General features: G+C 44.1%; 1 protein-coding gene across 3 annotated transcripts in view; it reads left to right on the top strand.

Moving 5' to 3' along the window:
* Nucleotides 1–17706, top strand: part of CORO1C (coronin 1C) — an 83970-nt gene that overhangs the window by 62695 nt on the left and 3569 nt on the right. For all 3 annotated transcript variants that reach the window (XM_030860643.2, XM_030860646.2, XM_060310028.1), the window contains exons 4-8: nt 9917–10046; nt 12632–12813; nt 13995–14114; nt 15114–15218; nt 16697–16842. In XM_030860643.2, coding sequence (XP_030716503.1) covers nt 9917–10046; nt 12632–12813; nt 13995–14114; nt 15114–15218; nt 16697–16842 — 683 coding nt within the window. The remainder of the gene's footprint in view (nt 1–9916; nt 10047–12631; nt 12814–13994; nt 14115–15113; nt 15219–16696; nt 16843–17706) is intronic.

The following is a 17706-nucleotide window of genomic DNA, read 5'->3' as shown; positions in this document are numbered from 1 at the left end:
TTTTTGGATGGAATGTCCTATAAATATCAATTAAATCTATCTGGTCTGTTGTGTCATTTAAAGCTTGTGTTTCCTTATTAATTTTCTGTCTGGATGATCTGTCCATTGTTGTAAGTGAAGTGTTAAAGTCTCCCACTATTATTGTGTTACTGTCGATTTCCTCTTTTATATCTGTTAGCAGTTGCCTTATGTCTTGAGGTGCTCCTATGTTGGGTGCGTATATATTTATAATTGTTATATCGTCTTCTTGGATTGATCCCTTGAGCATTATGTAGTGTCCTTTCTTGTCTCTTGTAACATTCTTTATTTTAAAGTCTATTTTATCTGAGTATTGCTACTCCAGCTTCCTTTTGATTTCCATTTGCATGGAATATCTTTTTCCATCCCCTCACTTTCAGTCTGTATGTGTCCCTAGGTCTGAAGTAGGTCTGTTGTAGACAGCATATATATGGGTCTTGTATTTGTATCCATTCAGCGAACCTGTGTCTTTTGGTTGGAGCATTTAATTCATTCCCGTTTAAGGTAATTATCGATATGTATGTTCCTATTACCATTTTCTTAATTGTTATGGGTTTGTTTTTGTAGGTCCTTTTCTTCTCTTGTGTTTCCCACTTAGAGAAGTTCCTTTAGCATTTGTTGTAGAGCTGGTTTGGTGGTGCTGAATTCTCTTAGCTTTTGCTTGTCTGTAAAGCTTTTGATTTCTCTGTCAAATCTGAATGAGATCCTTGCCAGGTAGAGTAATCTTGGTTGTAGGTTCTTCCCTTTCATCACTTTAAATATATCATGCCGCTCCCTTCTGGCTTGTAGAGTTTCTGCTGAGAAATCACCTGTTAACCTTGTGAGAGTTCCCTTGTGTGTTATTTGTCGTTTTTCCCTTGTTGCTTTCAATAATTTTTGTCTTTAATTTTTGTCAGTTTGATTACTGTGTGTCTCGGCGTGTTTCTCCTTGGGTTTATCCTGCCTGGGTCTCTGTGCTTCCTGGACTTGGGTGGTTATTTGCTTTCCCATGTTAGGGAAGTTTTCGACTATAATCTCTTCAAATATTTTCTCTGGTCCTTTCTCTCTCCTCCTTCTGAGACCCCTATAATGCGAATGTTGTTGTGTTTAATGTTGTCCCAGAGGTCTCTTAGGCTGTCTTCATTTCTTTTCATTCTTTTTTCTTTATTTTGTTCCATGGCAGTGAATTCCACCATTCTGTCTTCCAGGTCACTTGTCTGTTCTTCTGTTTCAGTTATTCTGCTGTTGATTCCTTCTAGTGTAGTTTTCATTTCAGTTATTGGATTGTTCATCTCTGTTTGTTTCTTCTTTAATTCTTCTAGATCTTTGTTAAACATTTCTTGCATCTTCTTGATCTTTGCCTGCATCCTTTTTCCGAGGTCCTGGATCATCTTCCCTGTCATTATTCTGAATTCTTTTTCTGGAAGGTTGCCTATCTCCACTTCATTTAGTTGTTTTTCTGGGGTTTTATCTTGTTCCTTCATCTGGTACGAAGTCCTCTGGCTTTTCATTTTGTCTGTCTTTCGTGAATGTGGTTTTTCCCTCCACAGGCTGCAGAATTATAGTTCTTGCTTTTGCTGTATGCCCTCTCCCCACCTGTTTCTTAATACCTCATTTTCCCTTTTGTTCTCCTGAAGATGAAGGACCAGTGTACAACAAATCAAATGATTTCAAACAGCAACATTATTAATTTAAAAAAAAAAAGCAGAAAAGTTCTCTGTAGTTTCCCAAGCGTAGCCTCCTGCTAGTAATAGCCCAGGACCTGCAACTGTAGATGAATATGAAGGTCCAGCTCCAGTAGAGAAAGGATGCTGAGATAAGCCCAGGTCACTTAAATGCTCTCAGCCTCAGTTGCCTTACATGCTTAAAAAACTAAATTAAATAAAACAAGCCAATTGAGAGGATCCAGGAAGTATAATGAGTTACTGTTTTTTCACAGTGAGTTTTGATATATACTTATAGTGGATTCATGGTAGTAAGAATATCTTTAGCAAATAATTCAGTAGAAAAAAACAGAGTAGAACCAATTTACCAAATGATCTGTAAAATGATTAACTTAATTTAAAAAAAATACTTTTTGTATTTATAGTATAATTCCATTATGTCCTCTGCATTTAAGCAGTGATTTATTCACTGTGTGAGAATTGATTCTGTGGCAGTCATGTTACATTGATTGCAGTTTTAGAGAGGGAATGCCAGCCTTATGGTACATTCCTCCATCTTTTAGAGATGGCTTCTTTAAGCAGCCAAAAAGTAAATTATATTGGCATGGTTTGCCTTTGGTGTACTACCTTTTCTTTTTTTTTTTTTTTTTTGTTTTTTTGTTTTCTGTTTTTTGGCCGCATTGCTTGGCATGTAGTGTGGGATCTTAGTTCCCCAACCAGGGATCAGAACCTGTGCCCCCTGCAGTGGAAGCATGAAGTCTTAACCACTGGACCGCCAGGGGAATCCTGGTGTACTACTTTTTTTTTTTTTTTTCTTTGCGGTACGCGGGCCTCTCACTGTTGTGGCCTCTCCCGTTGCGGAGCACAGGCTCCGGACGCGCAGGCTCAGCGGCCATGGCTCACGGGCCCAGCCGCTCCGCGGCATGTGGGATCTTCCCGGACCGGGGCACGAACCCGTGTCCCCTGCATCGGCAGGCGGACTCTCAACCACTGTGCCACCAGGGAAGCCCCATGGTGTACTACTTTTGAAGTGATGTTTTGTATGAGCAGATAGCAATGATATAAACCCCTCTTCCCAGAAACTATACGCTGCTCCTAAGTTTTCCAGATTTTTGGTACTGTGAGTTCTTTTTTCTAACTCTCCTCACAGAAAGTTTTAACAATTGTAGCTGTTAAGTATTTTACTTGGGAAAATTTTAGCTCTAAGAAAATAACAGTGTTTAAATAATACAAAGTGCAGCCAAGGGGAATCCCCTGGTGGACCAGTGGTTAGAACTCTGTACTTTCACTGCTGAGGGCCTGGGTTCAATCCCTGGTGAGGGAACTAAGATCCCACAAGCTGAGTGGTACGGCCAAAAATAAATAAATAAATAAAAGAGCAGGCAAGGCAAGTTTAGTGAATGATGTTGATTCAACACTGTCCCTTATCTGCAAACACAGATGCAAAAACTGGCGAATTCAGACAGTGGCGCTGCCTGACTGGTTCTTCCAGAGTCTGGGAGAGGGAAAGATCTTGCAGGAGGAGCATCTTATTTGCCTTTACCTAGATGTTCTGATTGGTCCCAAATGATGAAGTTTAAATGGACACTTTTCCCTTTTCTCAAATCAGTCTTAAACTCCTGTGGAAATCAACAAAAATAAACTCCCTTTTTTTTTTTTTTTTTTTTTTGTGGTACACGGGCCTCTCAGCACTGTGGCCTCTCCCGTTGCGGAGCACAGGCTCCGGACGCGCAGACTCAGCGGCCATGGCTCACGGGCCCAGCCACTCCGTGGCACGTGGGACCCTCCCAGACCGGGGCATGAACCTGCGTCCCCTGCATCAGCAGGCGGACTCTCAACCACTGCGCCACCAGGGAAGCCCTAAACTCCCTATTTTACCCATTTTTGCTTCTGTTGTAAATTTTCCTATTGCAGTTTTTGCCTTGAAATAAAGGTAGAAGTGATGTGGTTGGTGATGGGAGCGCATTCCCCAGGACTCTGGTCCTACTCAGTCATTCAGCAGGACTTCTTGTTATTTCCATTCTGTACAGATTGCGTCTGGGCCATTGGCCAAGTGGGTATTATAACCTTGGCACATCGGAACCCAACTCTCACTTCTTGATTTTCTCAAAACCAATGTTGTTCTCAGTGTCATGGTTCATTTAGGGATGTCCTGACTCTCTGCATCCTGCCCCTTGGGGTGTTGGATCAGTGGCTTCTGCAGGGGGGTTGCTGCTCTGCAGCTGCTGCAGAATCTCAGACTCTCCCTGTCTCTTTAGATCAGCTCTTTCCTTAATTCTGCCTTTGGAATTGGTTTCCTCTACATTTTAAAAATGTGGCGTTTGGGGGGAATAGCCGTTTTTATTGCTGTAACTCTAATGCCTAACCTGGTAGCAAGTTCACGATGGGTGATTAAAACAGGGAGGCAGTGTCTGGAAGCACTTTGTGTTTGCATTAAATTTGCGCTGTGTTTGAGAAATAAAACCATCAAATAAATGTACTTTTAAATGACTACTTGAGAGAAACCCACTCTTAACTTTCCTCGCTTTTTTTCTTGTTAGAAATGTTCTCTTGAGCTGTCCTTTTTCCATATTTAGAAATTCACATGGGAAAAGGATGCCAGTGATATAGTCATTCCTGAATGGATGCTTAAAGTTGTTTTTTCCAGAACCATGTTGGGTTTTCACCGGTTGATTCACTTTTTCATCTGGAAGCCCTAGAGACTAATTGTGGTTTTTTTCCTTTCTTTCAAAACAAAACAAGACAAAACATTGCCATAGTAATGTGTTGTCCACATAGAAAATTCCAGGAATACACAGTATTATTTTTAAAAAAAGAAAAGAAAAAATCAGGAGGAGAGGGGATAGCTTGTAGTGGCTGCCGTGCTGAGATGCCCACTCAGGGCACAGCAGAGGGTGTTTGATGCCACTTTTCCTCTCTACTCACCGCATACGTTTTTGGAAGAGCCGAGTGGTATGAGAGTCCTAGCCGCAGCCACGGAACAGAGATAAGCTGACGGACCAGCCTGGAAATCAGAGCCGATCTCATTTGTGCTAATTGGCCCGGGCATGAACTGGAGCTTTCACACATATGATATCTTGGATATAAACAGCCCTGCAGTTGGGTACAGGGCTGAATTAATTTGAAGACAAATTAATTTCATTCCATAGAATCCTGCTGTCCAGACTTGAAATTACATGTTGGGGTCATAGGGGTCACAGTTCCAGCAAGAAAAATAATCATGAACATATAGTAGATCCTTTTTTTGCCAAGTGCTGTTTTAAGCGTTTATGTGGTGATTATATTTAACCATTGTTAACAGCACAGTGAGGCAGGAGTGTGTCCCATTTTACCACTCAGGAAACGCAGGCCCAGGGGGTGACAGTTTTGTCAAAGGTCACCCCGTTTGCAGTAGTTCACATTCGGGTAGTGCTTGGGGGTGCAGAATGTATCAGCTCATTTGACCTTTGCATTTACCCCTGAGGAGGCAGAGCCGCTGCTGTCCTCCGTATGGAACAAGGAAATCAAGGCTCCTGGAAGTGAGGCCCCTTCTTAATGCTGACACATCCAGTTAGTGTCCCAGCTCTGGTGGAGACCGTGTCTTCTGATGCTCCAGGCCAGCATCCTTTCCACCACACCAGGCTGCATCCCAGGTTATGCACAAGAAAACTAAACAGGGACCGAATGGGACTTCTGCAACCTCTCCAGTCCAAACTGGAAGGCCGTTGCCGGCTGCAGCAGAGAGCCCTACAGAGGGCAGAGAGCCACGTACTGACAGGCCTGTGAGCAGGGCCAGCAGGCCCGAAGCAGGGCTGTGTCCGCTTCGTGTGGAAGGACTTACAGATGTGCCGGCCCTTCCCCACAGGCCGCCTTTCTCCCCACAGAGGCCGGAATGCCACTGTCTTTGCATTTCATCGTACAGGCTTTTCTGGTCACTCTCCCCTGCCTCTGGGAATCCTCATGCCGGTGTTATCTTTCTTACTCTGGTGACTTTTTCCTGTCAGCCCCTCAGCCAGCCTCTTTGGAGCATCAGCTCTTTAGAAAATTGCTCTCTGCATCTGTGTTTTTTATTTTGAAACTGGATCGTTGATTTCCTTCCTTCCTTCTCCCTTTCCATCTCTTTTTTTTCTTTATAAATTTATTTATTTATTTTTGGCTGTTTTGGGTCTTCGTTGCTGCGCGCAGGCTTTCTCTAGTTGCGGCGAGCGGGGGCTACTCTTCATTGTGGTTTGAGGGCTTCTCATTACGGTGGCTTCTCTTGTTGCAGAGCACAGACTCTAGGCACACAGGCTTCAGTAGTTGTGGCTCGCGGGCTCCAGAGCACAGGCTCAGTAGTTGTGGTGCATGGGCTTAGCTGCTCCGCGGCATGTGGTATCTTCCCGGACCAGGGCTTGAACCCGTGTCCCCTGCATTGGCAGGCGGATTCTTAATCACTGCACCACCACGGAAGTCCCATCTAAGTGCTTTAGATTCATGTTACCACATCGGTCTCCAGACAACCCCAGTGAGGGCAGGTTCTTTATTACTCCCATTTTATTGGCGAGGAAACTCAAGGCCCAGATAGGTTAGGTGAATGTCCCCAAGGTCATACAGCTGATACGTAGCAGAATCAGGATATTCTTCACCCCTGCACCGTACTGGGGGCACAGACTGTGTGCCAGGCACTATTCCAGGACTTTCTTAACTCAGTCCTCACAGCAGCCCTAGGAAGCACAGGTACTGATGCTTCCCTGTGCAGTGATGTTGAACTGTTTGCCGAGGACCATCACAGTAAAAGGCCCGGGCAGGATTTGAACCAGGGTCTCTTTGGCTCCAGAGCCCATTCTCCATCCAACTGCTTGTCTTTGCTGTCTTTTTGACTTTCGGCCTCATAGACAGCTCTGCTTTGTTAGACCGTAAACCCTTTGAGAGCGGGACCTGGGTTTAGTTGTCCTTCCCCACTTGCCTGGTAATGGGCCTGCGTTAAGTGGCTACTCAAGAAAAGTGCTGCACAGGTGAGTAACCGAGGTAGTGAGATGGGTTAGGTGCCTGGATGGAATACACAAGCCTCATTGAGGGAACCATGGAACCTGCCAAAAGTGAGATAAAGAAAGGGACAGAGAGTTTCCTCATTTTTAAAATTATATAATAAACGTTTTGTTCCATCATTAACATCTCCTCGCCATCCAAGGAAAAGATGCATGAAGAAGCTAGAGAAAGGAAAAGATCAAGTCCCATTATGAGCTCTCATGTTTAAGACAGGAAATGCTGCTTATATCCAAAGCCTCCCATCACTCCACGCCTCATTAGGGATTTAGAAAACACACTGCTTAATCTCGGTCATTGAGGCAGTGAAGGTTTTACTATCCTTGTGGGAAAACCCAGCAGCCCGTGGTCACAGTGCCCCCTGGAGACGGCAGGTGGAATTACCACGCTTTCCGTCCTAAGCGTGAGTCGGAATTCATATTGCAAAATGCATTTCCTGTTGAGTCTCTGAAGTCTCGTTTCATAATTGTTTCTCTGCCGACTTCGTGCTTTGATTAAACCAGTAGTTGTTTTCTGTTCCTTCTATTCACAGTTTCAGTCCTGCTTTACATTCAAATAGCCAAGTTCAATGTGGAGCAGTTTTACTGTTCATAAACCCTTGAATAAAAATAGGTGAAAGCAAACAGATAGCTCTGGAGGGTAACAGATGCCCACGCTCGGAGTCTGTTATGTTTGGTGGAGAGAGGCAGTGGTCTGGGTGAGGGGTTGGGAGAGGCAAGGTAGGTTCCCTTTGCCTTCCATGCTTGTTCATATCTGCCGTGTTTAAAATCTGCTGAAAGATGAGCGTGCAGGGGAAATTGGGTGACGTCCTAAACTTATGCCCTCAGAAGGCAGGTTTATGAACGATCGCTTAATTCACAACTTTCCTGCAGTCCTCAGACTGGCAACATTTTTGTTCTGATTTTTTTCAGGACGAGAGAACCGAGCTGAACCTTAACCACTCCTAATTCAGACTCTGCCTTTCCACCAAACAGTCAAAAACAGACAGTTGTTTGTCTCCTCCTTAAAAATCCCCAACAAGGGAAAATTCTGTTTCTCACTTGTTCCACTGCTGAGTATGATTTTTTCCCCCTGGCAAGTTCTAAATTTGTTATGAACTAGTTCCATAAGATCTTTTTTGGTAGAAGATTTACTCATTTTAATCTTCATACAGAAGAAGATAATTGTTTTAAACTTTAGCCTGTTCACAAACTTAAATGTTACTTAATATCTGGTTTTAACAGCTTTATTGAGGTATAATTCACATACAGCTTACCCATTTAAAGTGTACAATTCAGTGGTCTTTAGTATATTCATAGATATGTACCACCATCACCACAGACAATTTTAGAATGTTTTCATCACTTCAAAAAGAACCCCCCCAAAAACAGAAACCCCGTATTCTTTACCTATTGCACCCCTCCACCACCCCCAGCACTAAGCAACCACTAATCTATTCTCTGTCTCTATAGATTTTCCTTTCTGGACATCTCATATACATGAATCCTACAATATGCGGACTGTCATCACTGGCTTCTTTACTTAACCTAACATTATCAAGCTTCATCCATGTTGTAGTGTGTGTCAGTACTTAATCTCTTTCTGTGGTCATATATTCCTTCATGTATCACATTTTGTGTATCCATTTATTAGCTGCTGGACACTTGGGTTGTTTACACCTTTTGGCTGTTACGAATAATGCTGCTATAAAATTTGTGTACAGGTTTTAGTGTGGACATATGTTTTCATTTCTCTTGGGTAGGTACCTAGGAGTAGAAATGCTGGGTCATAGGTAACTCTGTGTTTGATCATTTGAGGAACTTCCAAACTGTTGCCCAAAGTGGCTGCACAATTTTTCATTCCCACCAGCAGTGTATGAGGGCTCTGAATTCTCTATACCCTTGCCAGTGCTTGTTGCTATCTGTCTTTTTGATTCCAAACTCCTAGTGGATATGAAGTGATGTTTTATTGTGGTTTTGATGTGCACTTCCCTGATGGCTAATAATGTTGAGCAGCTCTTCATGTGTTTTTTTGCTCTTCATATATCTTCCTTGAAGAAACATCTAGATTCCTTGCTCATTTAAAAAATTTGGTTATTTTCCTTTTATTGTTGAGTTGTAAGAGTTCTTTAAATATTCGAGATAAAAGTCCCTTTTCGGGGGCTTCCCTGGTGGCACAGTGGTTTGAGAGTCCGCCTGCTGATGCAGGGGACACGGGTTCGTGCCCTGGTCCGGGAAGATCCCACATGCCGCGGAGCGGCTGGGCCCGTGAGCCATGGCCGCTGAGCCTGCGCGTCCGGAGCCTGTGCTCCGCAACGGAAGAGGCCACGACAGTGAGAGGCCCGCGTACCTCAAAAAAAAAAAAAAAAAAAAAGTCCCTTTTCGGATAGATATATGACTTGCAAATTATTTTCTCTTATTCTGTGGGTTGTCTTGTCACTTTCTTGACAGTGTTCTCTGAAGCACAAAAGTTTTAAATTTTGATGAAGTCCAATTAATGTTTTTCTTTTGTAAGAAGATTTCTTTAGTACATGTTACAAAGCTATTAGCTATCTTTTCATTTTCTCAATGTAGAATTATAGAAAATATGATGTTTGAAAAACTGCACCACCCCCCAAGAAGGTTTGGTGGATGGAGTTTGCTTTCCCCTCAAGAATCATGGACTTAGCTAGGGGTTTTCACTCCAATGCATCTCTTCATGGGTGCTTCAGTCATTTTGTATTTTTCTTTCAATTTTTTGGTATGCTTCTAACTGGAGAGTTTTGAACTTAACAGGGAATTTATTTTGTTTTATTTTTAAATTTTATTTTGCGGTACGCGGGCCTCTCACTCTCGTGGCCTCTCCCGTTGTGGAGCACAGGCTCCGGACGCGAAGGCTCAGCGGCCCTGGCTCACAGACCCAGCCGCTCCGCGGCATATGGGATCTTCCCGGACCGGGGCACGAACCAGTGTCCCCTGCATCGGCAGGTGGACTCTCAACCACTGCGCCCCCAGGGAAGCCCCATTAACAGGGAATTTAAAATAAAATCTCTACTAATAGTAAATAAAAGCAGAGAGGTCTAACATTTTTAGACCTTATGGATATTCTGCTCTTTGCTCTCCTACTGCATTTGAAAAACAGCTGTACGTGTTTCACCACATTCTGCCTTTCATCCAAAGACCACTGTATGTTCTGTTTATGCAGAGCAAGGCTTCACACTGGATGGTCACAGTAAATGTGATAATGAAAGCCGACCGCTTTCATGTGGATGACCTTTCTTCCTTTGCCAACAGGTATGGCAGATCCCAGAAAACGGACTCACCCTTTCCCTGACTGAGCCCGTGGTCATTTTAGAAGGCCACTCAAAGAGAGTCGGCATCGTGGCCTGGCACCCGACGGCCCGCAACGTGCTTCTCAGTGCAGGTAGGAGCCGAGCTGACCTCTGCTTTCTCCTTGCCCTCACTTCTCGTGGCCTCTGTGTGGAAGGAACAACAGACGCATGCTGACTGTGCTGGCAGTTGTGAAGCAGATCATTGGAACCCACGACAGGGTGCCTAAATGTGGGAGTTCCCCAACACCCGTGTGCATGTGTGTGTGTCGAGGCCACTTGGGCAAAGCCAATGGAAGCTGTGGACTTCCTGCCTAGAATTAGGAACAGACACATGCTTACTTATATAATCACATTTCAGCAGAGTCGTGGTTCCTGCTGGGGCCCTCCATGCCTCCATGGCCCTCAGTTGTAGTTATTCCTGATGTAGTAGAAGGAGCCCGAGTAGGAGCCAGGAGCCCTGGGTTCCAGCTTTGGTGTTGCTGCCAACTTTGGGGTGATCCTGTTAGTCAAATACCCTCCTTCCTTTTAAAAAATACTTTCATCTTTCTTCTTATACTTGTAGTCCACATGTACTATGGAGAATATATATAAACAAAAGGGAGAAAAGAAAAATCATTTACAATCCCACCACCCGGAGGAAACATCATTATTACCCTTCTGATGTTTCTTTCCAGAGATATTTCTGTGCCCATAAACAATTTTACATACAAAGATGGGTTCAGACACTTTACATGTGACCTGCTTTCTGCACTTGCTGGTACACTGTGGTCCTTTTCAGGTGCCATTACATGTTGTGTGATATTTTTAATGACTCCATTAATAGTCCATTGTCTGGATACCTGTTTATTTAGTCAGTCCCCTATTTTTGGACACTGAGGTTGTTTCCGATTTTTCACTGTTAAACAGCACTGCAGTGAACCCTTGTGACCAAGTCCTAGTGTTCCTATTGGTTTCCCACTTGTGTAGTTTCCAAGTTTCATCTTAAAGAAATCTTTTTCTTTGTCTAAAATCTGAGATTTTATCTGCTTTTATAGAAGCAATACAAAGGACAGGAAGGAGCTTTGTGGGGTGATGGAAATGTTGATCTTGACTCTGATGATGGCTACATGAATGTGTACATGTATCAAAACTTAGTCAATGTATACTTAAAATAGGTGCATTGTATTTCATGCAAACTATACCTTAATAAGATTGGCTTAGTAAAAAAGCAGTGCTAATGTTAGCGGTAGAATTTTAAAGATCTTTCTCCTCACCAGTAAAAAGGAGAGGAGCAGGTCAGTTTTTAACTGGGTATGAAAGGTATTTGTGACGTAGTGAGTTAAGTTAAAAATCTAATGCCTGGTACCTATTGAAACCAAGAACTACTTTAAAAAAAAAAAGTAAGACTCTCTTTTTTTAAATCACAATTGCCTATAACTGGGAAGCCTTCCAGTGTTCTACTCAGAACCTCAGTCCGATAAGGAGAGAAAACAATTCCAAAGGTGGAATTCCCTCATGGAAAATACCCTATTGGCCGCCTCATCGAGGTCAAATCTAGGGTATCGTCAGCAGACTGAGCCCAGTCTCTCTTTTACACGCAGAGGAGAATGGTTGATTGCAGCGTTGTGCATAGTTTTGCATAGTTTAAGACTACGTGATCCATCCACAGTGGCTGAAGTTACTCATTTGCCTATGATGAACGAGGCAGAGGATGGGTCAAATCTCCATCGCAGAGTTTAGCTCCAACTTTTCATACTGTCTGTCGTACAGTTTTTTTCACCCATTTCCTACTTCCGACCCTAGGTAACGTAGGTGTCCTGGTTATTGGTGGCTAATTTTTCTAAGTGCTTGCAGAATTGGCTTATTGACAAGAATCCATCTTCAGGATGTCCGTCCCTTATTTTGCTTCATCCTTGAGCTAATGTCCTGGAAGCAGCAAATGGTGCCTCTTTTTAAAGGGGCCTCGGGGACTTGGGGCCAGCCCTGGAGGGAAGGGAGGATGGAGCTGAAGAGCTGAGGGGCTGTGGCTCAGTGGACCTGTGGTCTCTTTGGGGATCAGGTTCTGAATTCACGTGCCTGTTTGACGACAGTTGACGACAGTTTGTGCTTCTCAAATCAGGCCAGTCTTGGCCTATTTTTCTCTCCTTTTAAAGATAAAGATCTGCTGTGAGCAGATGGCTAGGCATTTCCCTTCACTTGTAATTTCCATGCTTTTGTGCAAGACCATGTCTTAACAGCATGGTTGATGGGAATAACATCCAGTCTTTGTCTTGAGCCTCCTAAACCACCATTTAAACCCTTTATTTTTAGTTCCTCTGGAAAAAAAAGAAGCTGTATTCGTTCTGATGCTTGTTTTACTAGAAAAGGAAACTTAAGATCACTCAGGGTCCACCAGCCCAGTTAACTCTTAAAAAAAACCATAGGGTTCTATTTTTCTGTTGTTCTTTGGTTGGTTGGTGTTTTTGTTTGTTTCACATGAGCCCAAACTTCATAAGCTGTATTTTTCCTTTAATGTGTTTCTTTTACACAAATTTCTTTTTTTCTTGGTCGCATCAGTTTTTGACTGCCAGTAAGTAAGGCTTCTTATAATTAGCATCTCCATTTCAATACATAGGTGTGTTTATCCTCCCTGTATTTGTATCGATAGTTTTCACAAATTGTTGTTGTGCAGGCGTTTCTTATCCCTGCTTGCTTTCAGGCTGTGATAACACCATCATCATCTGGAACGTGGGGACGGGGGAAGCCCTTTTAAACCTGGACGATATACATTCGGACATGATTTACAATGTGAGCTGGAACCGGAACGGCAGTCTGATCTGCACAGCCTCCAAAGACAAGAAAGTGCGAGTAATCGATCCTAGGAAACAGGAGATTGTTGCTGTAAGTATTCCTAGGACAAAAGCCCCAGTATGTGTAGCGCTTTAGGGAGTGAGAACTTTCTGCGTTTTAAGGCAGACCACAGGGGCTGGGACTGCCAGTCCGTGGACCTTTGCTGTGTGCAGACGCCAAACTGTGAATCAGAAGAGTCTCGGCCAGGCTTCTGTCTCCCAGTTGCCCTTCTCTCCAGAGCGGTGCATTTCTAGCTTTTACCCAAGCCTTCCCTCTCACTTGGCGACCATTTCTCACAAAGAAACAAAGTTTTTTTTATCAGTTTGCTTAAGAATGTGCACGTCTAGAGCAGCTAACCCACAGAGTTTACTGCATGCTGGCTTAGGACTGCAGGTGGATCTGTTGATTCCCTCCGCTGCTCCCCAGTCGGTCTTTAAAGGGCCTGACAAGATGCCATGGGTTCTCTCCACAGCTCAGCGTCCCCGTTTCTGCCACCTGAGCTAGGCCTCCACAGAATCACACATCACAGCAAAAGATGGACACTCGGGCCTTTAGTCAGGTTGATACTGCAAGTGTCGAATCCAGAGGTGCCTCACTTCCACCCCACTCTGCCTCGTCACGGCCCTTCTCTGAGAAGGTGGCTCTTGGCCGGTGATAATTCCCAAGAGTCGAGTGACAGGCATGGCTGGTGCTTATCAAGGCCCCACACCCCGTGCTTTCTCCACCAGAACCTTCCAAGGGGTGGGGCTGGTGGGCTCCCGCTGAAGAGATGAGGCTAAGGAACGGGTTAGCCAGACTCCACTTTCTGTCCTGTGAAATTGCGAGATGCTGTAGCGACCGTCCACCTTCAGGTTATCATCATACTCTTGAGAAACAAAGGCTTGGCAGAGCTCTTTCGTGTGTTTTGTTTTTGCAGAGCCTGGACTTGGGTTGGTGGCAGGGGCTGGTGGAAGGACTGAGGCCTTTCAGTCCAGACCTGGCGCGATTGCTCGCTCACCAGCCAAGGGGCCTTGGCCAGATCCCTTGGTGTCGCTTTGTTTCCTCCTCCTTCAGGGAGGGGAGGTGGCCAGTACTGACACGCTCGTGCACGTACGTGCACACGCACACACACACACACCTTTGACGTGAGTGCCATGTGGGGTGGCGGGGTTCACTGTCTGAGCCCCCGCTTTCCCCCACTTTTCCTTCCTGCAGTCTGACTGTGTAAGCTGCCTCTTTGCTCTCTCGCCCAGGAGAAGGAGAAAGCACATGAAGGAGCCCGACCCATGAGGGCCATCTTTCTGGCTGACGGCAACGTCTTTACCACTGGTTTCAGCCGCATGAGCGAGCGGCAGCTGGCCCTCTGGAACCCGGTACGCCCCTTCCCAGCCCTGCCACCCCTTCCCCAGCCTCGAGTTTTCTCTTTTCTGAGCGGGCCTTTGGGTTGGGCAGTAGATGATAGGGTTCTCAGTGTCGTTTGCTGAACTCATGCTTGTCTTAAGTTGGATGTGAAGTTCTCATCCTCACTGGAGACTTACTGCGAAATGTATTTTAAAAATGCATTCTTGATACTCCCAAGGAGTCTCTGTTGACTGTAGATTTTAGAAAGAATGCGTGAAGAATCCAGTGTTTTAGACTTGGGAAATAAGTTCTAAACTTAGTTAAAATATTTCCTAAAGAACATGATCAAATGTCTAAATCAAAATAGTCATGCTTGGGAAAATGTTCATGACAGCACAAGTGGGAAACACGTACTGAACTGCATGTGTGGTATGATCCTAATCTGTGTGCTTCCATGTCGGAAGGAGATAGGCCAAAATGGTAATTGGTTCTACCCCCGACTGGACCGTGGGGTTACGGAATATGGGATGATTTTTATGTTTTTCCTTGTACCTTCTGATTTTTAAAAGAACATGTGTTTATTTTTGTAATAAGAAAAAAGTACTTTTAAAAAAGAAAGCAGTCACAAAGGAGATGGGCTCTCATCTCTGTCATGGGATCACACTGATGTGTGCATTATGTTGCCAAATCAACACAATTTTCAGTGAGTTGGATCTCATCCAGTATTCCTGTTGGTAATTACATGTATGAATATCATATGTGCATTGTTTAAACTTTCATTATTTTAGGGAAATGGCTAACTTAATTAGGGCTGCAAAATGTATCATCTTATAAAAATTCACCTTTTAGGGGCTTCCCTGGTGGCACAGTGGTTGAGAATCCGCCTGCCGATGCAGGGGACACAGGTTCGTGCCCCGGTCTGGGAAGATCCCACATGCCGCGGAGCGGCTGGGCCTGTGAGCCATGGCAAAAAAAAAAAAAATTCACCTTTTAAAAATGTGTGTGCGTGTGTGTGTGTTTTTTTTCCCCAGAAAAATATGGAGGAACCAATTGCTCTTCATGAAATGGACACTAGCAATGGGGTGTTGCTACCTTTCTATGACCCCGACACCAGTATCATTTACTTATGTGGAAAGGTAAACAGTAATTTTGCTGTTTGATCTTAAATCTAATCCTGTAAGAAGAAAAGTTTATCCTTCAGAGATTTAGTAGATGAGCAATTGTATAGAGAAAAGTGCTCCATGGGTATAAGCTTTTGAGGGCCTCAGAGACTCTCCAGAGGGTTCTCGCTCCTGGAGTTCAGTGTTAAGGCCCAGGCCTTGCAATTACATGGCCTGACTCAAGTGTCAGGAGGTGACAGTCGTTACAAGAAGACCCCACACTGAACTCAGGACACCTTCCTGCTGCCTGATGATTTCTGCCTAACTAAAGTGTTGGTAGCTTTATTATCATTACTGTTACTTCATTTTAGAAGGTAAAGACCTCAGTATTCCTCATTCTTCTGTAGGCTCAATTTCCCTTAGAATTTTTGTAGTTGAAATAAATGAATTAATACAAATGGAGCTGTTGATATGTTCCCTTCCCCAAACATGTGAGATAGTCCCTTGCTGGGGATGAAGCTGGGGCTGTTTTACTTCTGTTCACAGTTGATGGAGTGGGCTGCAGACCTGCTTGACATTTTTATAGGTCAGTTATTTAGAAACTGAGATCTTGTCTGTTTCCTTGAAAGTCATTTTACTTGAGATGTTAACAGCTGCCATAGACTGCATTGTTACCCAGATGTTACTAACACTGGGTGGAAAGTTACTGTGAGTATGTAGAAAACAAATAGTGTATGATTAGCTTGTCTTCCATTGCTTTAGATAGTTACATCCTTGAAACAAATGGAAATATGAGAAAGGAGAGGGTTGTTAGGGCAGAGTACCGCCTAGCTATTCATCACTTCTTCTTACACACACATCTCTCCCCTCAGGCAGGATTGCCTTCATTGTTCAGGTTCATGTAACTGTGCAGACAGTTATTTACACTGAGAGAGGCTAGCACGTTCTTCAGGTCTTCAAAAAAATCTGACCATTCTAAGCCAAATTATCACAGAACTTGACGCATTGTAATGGGATAGCATTCTCCTCTGAAGTTAAAGGTTACTCACTAAAACTAATGTCTCTTCATTAGAAAAATCTTACTTCTTATTATCCGATTGTCTGGTGTTAGCGCCCTCAGGTCTGTGCCCGTGGAGGTATGCTGAAGAGTCAGTAATTGCCCGCTAGCCCCTCTTGGTCTGCTGTTTGTTTGTTGTGGCGCAGTTGTTGGGCGGAGGTGTTAACCTTTCTGCTCCGACTCTGACTTGGGGCCAGACTCAGTGCAGGAAAGTCAGAACCTTCAGGAGGAGGCAGAGGAGGCTGTTTAAAGGGCGAGCTAGCCTTGCACAAGCGAGGGCTTGCTCTGCCAGGAAGAGAAACCATCATGTGCTTGAGGCAAGCCTCCTAACGGGAGGAAAGGTCAGCCAGCGTAGCGGAGTCCCAGTCAGTGCTGGGTGTATAGAGGAGAGAGACACCCACCTAAATCAGATATTTCGGCTAACGTGAAACGCAAACCTGTCTCCGATTCCTTGTAGGGTGACAGCAGTATCCGCTATTTTGAGATCACAAACGAATCCCCGTATGTCCACTACCTCAACACATTCAGCAGCAAGGAACCTCAGAGGGGGATGGGTTACATGCCCAAGAGGGGACTCGATGTCAACAAATGTGAGATTGCCAGGTAAAGAATCGGTATCGGAAAGTGTTCAGCCTGCTTACGCCATTCGTGTCCACGCCTGAGTCTTTCTACCTGTGTGTGTGCAGTAGAATCGTAGAATTAGTATCTTGTTTCCTGCCTGTTCTTAGAAACGTGGAGTTTGAAAGCAAGAAGAAACTCTTCAAAATCATTTCATCCAGCTGTGCCCTCCCCATCCTTCAGATGATAAACTTGAAATGCAGCGGTTAAGAGGCTTCACTGGGGCGTATCACACCCTGATTTAAGTAGTGAAACCATCGTTGCTTGTCTTCAGGCTGCGACTGTGGCCAGTGTCCCCTGGGAGGCAACCAGGAAGAGCCTTTCCCTGGGATGGAAATGAGGGATGGTTTTTCTGCCCTGCAGAGGGACCAGCCAGGTTCCAAACCGGGTTGTGGAGCCCGCAGATCCGAAACTAGAGAAACAAAGTTCTACAGCGGGTGTTAGGTTAGCTTGGCTTAGGAAGCTTGGCTGTGTGTTGTAACTTCCGCCTCTCTGGACTACTCTGTGGAGTTTTTATAACGCTGCGTTTATATGGACATTTTTCTAAGCGTGCTGACCTGGTCACGCAAATAATTGACACTTACATCTTTAAAAATATAAGAAATCTTTATGAGCCCTTTTTTTAATATTAATCACTGCACGGTTCTTTTTGTTTTTGTTTTTTTTATAATACCTTCAACTCTATAGCTAGAGTAATGAAGGAAAGCTGTCACAGATAATTCTAAATTGTGGTTTAAATCAAACTAATCAAAATGTGGTTCAAAACAGATGGAATCTGAATTTCAAAATTACATTCAGGATTTGGGAACACATTTATTTTACTGTCATCCAAAAGTTTAGAAGACGTAG

This window comes from Globicephala melas, chromosome 13, assembly GCF_963455315.2.
Source record: "Globicephala melas chromosome 13, mGloMel1.2, whole genome shotgun sequence".
In the NCBI taxonomy this organism is placed as follows: Eukaryota; Metazoa; Chordata; class Mammalia; order Artiodactyla; family Delphinidae; genus Globicephala; species Globicephala melas.
The sequence above is the reverse complement of the archived record's forward strand: the minus strand, read 5'-3'. Positions and strand labels throughout refer to the sequence as shown.